Consider the following 8,369-nt stretch of genomic DNA (forward strand, 5'->3'; position numbering starts at 1 on the left):
TATTTACAATAAGTACAAGCAGACACCTCTTTGAGAGTAGACTTAGCCATGGTACTATCAATAGTGACAAACATCATGTCTGTGTTAATTATCTGCCTCATACTTTGTCTTTGGCATATAACTCCGACCTCAGTATTGATAATTCATGATATCATGCACAACCTCATCCAATAATTGCATATTGAAATCTTGGGAGTGAAAGGGTCTTTATAATAAACTTTCTCTTGTCTCTTAAAGCAAAACCAATGCAATTTTATACTATATATTTTTTTTTTGCTCAGTTGGAATTGTTTTATATCTCAAGATACATTAACTTCAATTTGCACTTGAAACATACAAGACTAAGGGTAATTTAGCAAAGGGTTATTATGAAAAAAATATTCAATAAATCAGTACTGTTAGAAATTCATATTCATTTACATTGATTCTGAAGTGACGACCTGCTTCCCCAGAAGTAACAGAATCCGACTTTCCCCACAACTTTAATTGTGATTGGTTTAATTTGACCCTTGCTGTTACAGCTCTTGGTGTGATTGTCCACGCAATGACTGTCAGTGTTGTTACAGATCCAAGAGCTTCTTGCACAGCAGGCAAGGAAGCATAGTCACTTGATTTATGACCAAATACTCCTTGATCAAAAAAAGAAGTTACATGGAGACGACTGGGCTGTTTTTCTAAACAAGGCATCGATAATGCATTACATGTAACTTCTGTGAAACCTGAAAAGTTAAGTTTTTCATGTCACAACATGATAACAGTCATCAACATAATTTATATGTAGGAAAATTTATAAAATAATTACGAGTAAGGTACTGTTTCACATTACTTATAATATGAGAAAATATATCAAGCCTAAGTTCTTCTACTGTATTTAAGCATGGGAACAGATGGGATTATAATTTCCCACATCTCCTTCCTTTCTCATGTTCCTCCTAAACAACTGACTCAAGTTTCCAGCCCTTTATAGCACAAAATAAAGTTCAATGATTACTTGACATTTGTTCAGGTTTTTGCATTTTGTGTCCCCCTCCTATACAACTGTGATCAAACTAGCCTTTGATCAAAATGATTTGATGAAAAAGTGTCAGCTATATAATATGCATGTTGGACGATCTACAGTAGTTAAATTTACTAGCTCTTTTCTTCTGTCAGAGTTGATCAACAAACCTTGTAACATTCAGTACCCCTCGAAATTAAGTTGAACAAAACTATGCACACAAAAAAGAGTATAGTGATCAGCATCTGAGGATTTCAACCTCAGATCTACCCATTTCACTGTGTTTCACTGAGATGCTATCTACCAATTGCACCATAGAGAACTTGCTTGCCGTGCTCTTACCAATCAAGACATGCAAGTTGCAAGTAAATAAACTGCACCCATCAATAATATCAACAGCATCAAAAGTCTGACTAATACTAGGCATTCGTCAAAAGTATAGAGAAAAGAAAATTTTTGAGTCACAAGAAAAAATAAACACTTAATTGCCACAAGGGAAGAGGTTAGTGGAATATACAACTACATGTAGATATTGTACCTCTTTATCTTCTCAAAATATAAAATTCTAATCAAGATACCTTGAGCATCTTTATAATTCTTCTTAGCAAGCTGATCTCTGAATGAAGGGATTTTTCCCATGCAGTCTCTCAACACCTGCAGCATGCAGTCTTTCAAAGTCCCTAATTTCTCTTCTGATGGAAACCATCCATAATATATTGCAAACATTTGCTTGAACTTTGACATTAGATCTCTCAGAGTAACTTCAGTTACATCATGGAGGTTCCTCACTGCTAGTTCGGTAATATTGTATTTCCACCATGTTCTGGGTTCCACCAATACCACATGGTAACAAGTATTGTATGCAATAGTGATGTATTTGGACAGCTTCCTGGAGTCAACATTGGTGTTATCTGTTATAGGATTGTAAAAAAAAAAAACTCGTAAATGAAGTTTTTCTAATAGTTTTCTTTCAAAAATGCAACACTTGCAGTATAATTCATGAACTTTCACACAACCAATAACTGTTAAGTTTTGACACACTATGGTAAACTTTAAAGTTTTTCGATTGGCAAAAATTTTAATAATCGCCCTACAATAAATTAAAACTTCTTCTCTTCTCAAAAAAATGAATTACCTTTCTAAGGACTTAAGAGAAGTTAATACGGGGGAAGGAAGGTTATCATTCAACCTTTACAAATCCAAAAATCAACTTTAAAATGGAGAAGTTGCTCACTTCTCAATTCTAATGTCTCATCTCATTTTACCATGCATTGCAGTTCTTCTTACAAGTCCATTTCATGACATGATCACAACTCCTGCCCTCAACACTTACCTATGACAACCACTGGGATCTCATCTTCACAGGCCCTGCTTGCTTTTTCGTTACATTTAATATGTGTTGCTTCATACTCCTCGATTTTCCAAACGTATTGGCCTTGATCATTCAACCTAAAGTCATCTGCACAGCAGATCACAGCCAGATCACCATACACCTGTTTTATATTTCGTGCTATTTCTGATTTTCCACTTCCAGGTAAACCTCTCATTATAAGCATGACTTTAGAATTCATGATAAACTCAATAGTTTTGGTATCTTGTAGAAATGGGAAGTCTAGAGTTTCTCGATCGTAATTATCTTCTTCATTCTGAAATAAAAGTATATTTAGGAATAAAATCTAGAATTAACAAAATATGGCATAAAAAAGTGAAAAACAATAATATGAGATTTGCTCCTTTGTACCCAGGAAGTTATCTTTCAATGAAAGTGAAATCTATGAGTTAAACTTTCGTATGCGTCTGGTATCTAATTATACGAAATTCACTGATAATCAACGATCACCAAGATTTATAAATTCAGCATTGGTACAGATTCATATTATCAAGTGACCACAAAGACAAGATCAGGCAGTAGTCAAACAAAAATGACACACGGTGAAAACACGATAAAATCACGCAAGACGTTCCACACCAAAACAGACAGCGAACACTTTTAAGACGAACCTTTTTTCTGCGATCCCTTTCAGCTAATATCAAATAAACTGCTGTGGAAATAAAAGCAATCGAAAAGCTGATCGCTACAAAAACTGCAAAGCTTTTAAGTTTCATTTTCAAATACAGCAGGAGGAAAAACTCGAGTTTCTTTTACTTCCGTGCCGCCATTTGCAATATATCTCCTACATTAAAGGCGAGAGCCGCTGACCAATGGTAAAGGCCATAGCCTCGTTTTGGAAAAACAATTCTGGAATGGAACTACTTGGAGTGGGAAGTTTGGAACAAAAAACGGTTAATATCTTTCTGCAGAGCTATAAAGCAACAACTTTTGGCTGCAAGTCAAAAAGCATTCATTTACAGTGAAACAAATATAATTAACTTTGAAATGTCACTAACGAAATCAGAAGAACCAAGATTTTGTCACACTAAAAAGCATGACGACCAGCAGTGAATTTGACAAACCCTTGTAACCATTTAACTGTTTTATTACAGAAGAAAACTAATTGTATTGTACATATCGCGAACATAACTATGTTTCCCATAATCAAGAGATCATAGATAATCCCTTGCCAAAGCTTAGAACTCTTACAGCTGAATGAGCTGGCTACATTCTTTCCTTGTTACGAAGGATGGTTGATCATTTCATGTGTATCTCTGCCAGTATAACTTGCACTTATTGCAAAAAGGAATACATTGTTGAAAAAATGAAGGCGACTAGGCACCGATTCCGCGAACACCTTGCGACGTAGAATGGAGTGACAAAGACGCATCCAGGTCATTTTAAGCGGGATATGGCAGTCTTCGACCTTTCCTCACATCTAGTCAATTCGGAAAGCCGCAAAACTCTCAAACAAAAACTTATCTTTCAAATCGACGCTCTTAATCCTCACGGTATCAATGAACACCTTTCAAACAATTAATTTATTCTTGTTTTTCTCGTTACCGTGTTTCCACCAAGAGCCTGGCTCCATTTTCTATAGGCAGTATAAAACGCACAGAACACTCTATTCGCTCTGACGAAGGGCTAAATCTCGAAACGTCAGCTCAATTAAGGAACTCTTTACGGTGTCTACTTTACATTATCAATTCGGTTGATATTACCACTGTATTATCTTGTAATGCCCCCTACCGACACAGCATCACATTTTCCGTTAGAAACCAATCCCCTTTGTTCATTTACGGTTTGTTCAAATGATTTAGCACCTACCTACAAAAGTTTGCTATTACATGTCCAAAAGCAAAGGTATGATGTTACATACTTTGAAACCTCTTTATCCAATCAGTTTACATTAATAGATAAGTTACATACTTCATAGAAGAGTCGTCTGACAACGAGCATGTAGCAATCTGTAATGCCACGTATTTTACTTAACTATTTGCAAATTAAGATCGGATTCTGCTTGAAGTCAGTGTCTAAAAAAGTTTATTTTCTTACGAAAGATTTTTTACTATCAACTCAGGAATTGAAAGATAACCAGCGTTTGAAGTCTTCACTCCTTTTCACAGTTCGCACTCAACGCATTGAGTAGCTGATTCGGTTCTAAGGAGAAAAAGACTATACCGATCAAGCTTTTGGGACAAACGCCAAGTAATTTCTTGAACTTGATGTTCACTTATCCGGCTTCATACACACTTCATGACTTCCAAACACACTGTTAACAAAGGTAAATAAGATATTATTAGTTCAACCATTTGAAATCAATAAATTAGTACCATTCGTTATTGATATTATTATCATCATTATTTCATTTTTTAATTGGTTTAGTTAACTGCACTTACCCTTTTTGAACGCATTCGAGCCCAGGCTTACATGGTCCACAGTCAGGCTTTTCTCCTACCCAGATTTTTCGGTACAAAATGGCTGCACACTGATGGTACTCCTCTAATGTTGGCTTACATATTGGCAAGTGGGAGTTGATTGTTGGTTCCAAAACACAACACGCCTCTTTACAATCGCTGTCCTTCTCACAGAATGTGCCTGAAATCAACATATTCAATACGTTAATGTTTGGGAGGAAAAGCTAACTTTGATTGTTATACTTTTAAATTCAAATATACTGCCTCGAGATGAGGGACAGCTATCAGGATGGTAACTATAATAATAACAATGATAAAGATACATATTTATACGACAAAATTTTCCAAAATTTGTTTCTGTTGAAAGGATATCCTCGAGAGTGTAATCGATTAAGCGCCCCCCACGATAATTTTTGATGGATAAAAGGGTTCCGTTCCGTACAGTGAATTTCTGATTTTGAATCAGCCGTTCTTTTGATCTTTTCAGTTGATAATGGGAAAGGCAAATATTAAGTCTTCACTTTATATTTAATTCGAGCTTCCTTAGTTGTGGTTATCGTAAGCACCACGTCAGTACTGCAAACGGTGTAACCACCAGTTACAAAAGTACACGCCTGGGGTTGTCATGCCTCGCAAAAATTTTAAAAAACAACAAAAAGAGAGAGAGCTTTCGAATTTTTGATAAGCTCAAGATCGACGGGGTTTTTACAGTCAAACGCTCGAAACGTCAGCTTCAGAAACTCTTTATGGAGGCCAATTTACATTATTATACATTGTAGTCACCATCTGCCTTCTCATTGGCTAAACGCCCACAGCTAATTCTGGGAAACAGCGCAACCTACAGATTATTCACAAATCTGTACCTACAGATTGGTGAATAATCTTCAAGTTGCGTGCGCAATGCATGATTTCCGGTGGAGTAATGTCAAATTCACGGACAGCGAAGTAAGAATGGCTTATCGATAATGCGTTTGGCGTTATTTCATTTAAAACAATGTATGATAAAACAGTTATTGGATTCGGTTTATGTGGGTTCTGGAATAGTCAGGGTCTCGGTTAGTGTTATCAGCCGAAGCCGAAGGCTGAGGCTGATAACACTTACCTCGACCTTGATTATTCCGGGTATCACAAAAACCTCATCCAATAATTGTTTATTAATTATAACAGCTCAGCTGAAAAAAAAATTGTCTTGTAATACCCAACGACGCAGCATCACAGTTTCATAAGAAACTTAACCCTCCAATTTTTTTCCTGACCTGGATCCCCTTCCGACTTCTTCTCGCATCTTCCAAAAGTACAGACCAATCCCTTACAACATTGTTCCTTGCTGTTACAACCCACGTTTAGCTTATGACATTTTTCACAGTAGAGCACGTTGCAATACATTCCTTCTTTGCAAGGCTTTTTCTCAGAACACTCAGCTTGGTAATATCCAGGCGCTATCATCTAGAAAAAGACACCACGTAATTAGATTATCATGAAGTGTCTCCTCTCAAGATAAAAGAGTTCTTAATTAAGGATCCAGCTGTTAGCACTCAAGACACTAAAATCCGTCTTTGCGTTGAGCTATAGGTATTAGTGTAAATCTACTGGCGTTTTATCACAACTGCTGCATTTGATTGGTTGCGTTATCTATTCCGTAATTGGCAGTAAGTAGAGTGAGTGAACTAGAAATGTGCTGTTGTAAAAAAAAAAATTAAATCAGTCTATCTTGTTGCTTAGTTTTGAAAGAATACTAGATTTATGCTAAAAATAATTAAATCATTTGCTCTCGATTTGTATGCACGATGGTTGATTCGCGATCGCGCCTCTCTCTCATCGACTATCACGTGATAGAGATCTTGAGCTCATAATCTAGTTGTTGAAAGCCAGCAATAGAAATCTGGGTTGAACAGGGCCCTTTTTCCCAACATTGAGAGCGTCTTGTATATTCTTCTCTCTCTTCTGTGGTTTTCATGAGTTAGCGAATTGGCGATATCAGAAGTAAGCCCTGACGACTGGCATTAGTGGCATAAAATATAGTGGGACTTGTCACAGTCAGAAAAATCCGTAACCTACTTGTCGTCTTCTTATTTCTTGCATTAACCTCCCATTGTGTGACCTTCCGTGTATGATTTCATTCCGGTGTAGTCCCATTACAGATCGATGAATTTCCATTTTCGCAGTATTTTTACGGCCGAATGACTTGCTAGCATATTTCTCGTGATTCCTTTTTTGGTCGATATTCATTTTCCTATTTTTTTCAGATCCACTGGACTTTGCTCTTCGGGGTATTAGCCCTTTCGTTTTTCCTTGTTTTCCAAGTGAAAAACAAGTCTGGAGTAAACATCCAAACAATAACAAGAAAGCTTTGGGTTTCTTCGTAAACATTGCGCTTTTGATTCAATGGTTAGCTACGGTTAGGTGCAGAGATATCATACCAAATGGTTTCACTTCACCAATATATCCTGGCGATACATGCAACTGACGTTTTCACTGGACGTGATCCAATCTTTTCAGTGTTTAAAATTCATACTTTAAGCTAAAATCTTCGATAGAGAAATTCATGCATGTGTTTAGGCCAGAATATTGTCTTCTTTAATAATTTATTGTCTTAACAACGGGTACGTTATTTACCAGTACACTTGAAAGATGAAACAGCCAGCAGATATGCGAAGCTAACTGACAAGACCATCTTGTACAGACTAGAATACCAGCAGCTAAAATATTTACCGATTGCGGTCATTTCAAAATATTAATAATCGAGATATTGAAAAAGAATGGCAACTGTAGGAGGGTAATCGAGTTTAAATCGCCTGTGAAAAGTCTGGATGGCAACTATCCTCGAATCGTGGCTGTAAATTTCTTTACAGCTGGCTGATCTTAAGACATCGTGGTTGGCGAACCGTGCTCGTTAACAACTGCCGTATTTCCTCGACTAAGCGTAAGGGCTTTTTTTTTTTTAAATTTTGGCAAAAAGGTGGGGGGGGGGTGTTATTGGAGGGCGCTAAATCGAGGGGGGCCGCTTTTTATTTTCCAGTACTGCTGAAGCCTAAATAAAGTGGCAATATGAACAGATTTTCTTTTTCCTTACATGGGGAGGAGATTCCTCTAAGGGGGGGGGGGGGAGGGGGCGATTGTTTAACATTATGGCTTAGAGTGACGTCGACGGGTACTCATTCGGCGGTGGGCGCTTATTAGAGCATGGCCGTGAGATAGCATGGCACAAAAGATTACGTTGACTCATTTATTCCTGCAACGATTACAAAATTTTTGGGCGCAAATTTCGCGTGAGTTGCTTGGTGATAAATAGTAAAGGGAAAACTGAGTTTGACTTGCCAATCAGAGCGTGCCATCTACGGTGTCCACTGTTTTAGTATATGCTTATTCTATTTAGCCGGAAAAATAGCAAAAATAAAGAAAACATGTGTAGCTGTCAATGTCTACCTTGATTTTGGCAATTCTCACTCATTTCCCAAAGGCAGAAGACCCTACGGAAGACTGACAGGCAGGATATGACGCTAGCCGGTCATTCGTCACTGATGATCAAAAGTACAGCGGGCTCTCAAAACGACTGCAAGAGTCTGGAAACAACTCTCATCGT

The 8,369-nt window shown here is 37.3% G+C and overlaps 2 protein-coding genes across 4 annotated transcripts in view; both read right to left on the reverse strand.

Moving 5' to 3' along the window:
* LOC111324359 (2',3'-cyclic-nucleotide 3'-phosphodiesterase) overlaps positions 1-3,187 on the reverse strand; it is a 4,145-nt gene extending 958 nt beyond the window's left edge. The window contains exons 1-4 of one of the 2 annotated variants that reach the window (XM_088738859.1): positions 2,999-3,187; positions 2,331-2,643; positions 1,576-1,908; positions 421-629 (exon numbers count right to left, since the gene is read on the reverse strand). In XM_088738859.1, the coding sequence (XP_088594985.1) occupies positions 421-629; positions 1,576-1,908; positions 2,331-2,643; positions 2,999-3,103 (960 nt within the window). In that variant the 5' untranslated portion in view covers positions 3,104-3,187. Of the gene's footprint in view, positions 1-420; positions 720-1,575; positions 1,909-2,330; positions 2,644-2,998 lie in introns of both variants that reach the window. The other variant, XM_022927905.2, reaches the window with a different exon arrangement.
* A 266-nt stretch (positions 3,188-3,453) lies between these two features.
* On the reverse strand, positions 3,454-8,352 carry LOC111324344 (uncharacterized). Of its 2 annotated transcripts, none has more exons than XM_022927890.2 (4): positions 8,213-8,352; positions 6,043-6,232; positions 4,769-4,967; positions 3,454-4,641 (listed from the first exon to the last, which is right to left on the reverse strand). In XM_022927890.2, the coding sequence occupies exons 2-4, from the start codon at positions 6,230-6,232 to the stop codon at positions 4,599-4,601; spliced, it is 432 nt and encodes a 143-aa protein (XP_022783625.1). In that variant the 5' UTR covers positions 8,213-8,352; the 3' UTR covers positions 3,454-4,598. The 2 variants fall into 2 exon arrangements, with proteins under 2 accessions (XP_022783625.1, XP_022783623.1); XM_022927888.2 differs by lacking the exon at positions 8,213-8,352 and adding an exon at positions 6,845-7,371.
* Positions 8,353-8,369: the final 17 nt, after the last annotated feature.

The sequence above is a fragment of the Stylophora pistillata genome, chromosome 1 (genome assembly GCF_964205215.1).
Source record: "Stylophora pistillata chromosome 1, jaStyPist1.2, whole genome shotgun sequence".
In the NCBI taxonomy this organism is placed as follows: domain Eukaryota; kingdom Metazoa; phylum Cnidaria; class Anthozoa; order Scleractinia; family Pocilloporidae; genus Stylophora; species Stylophora pistillata.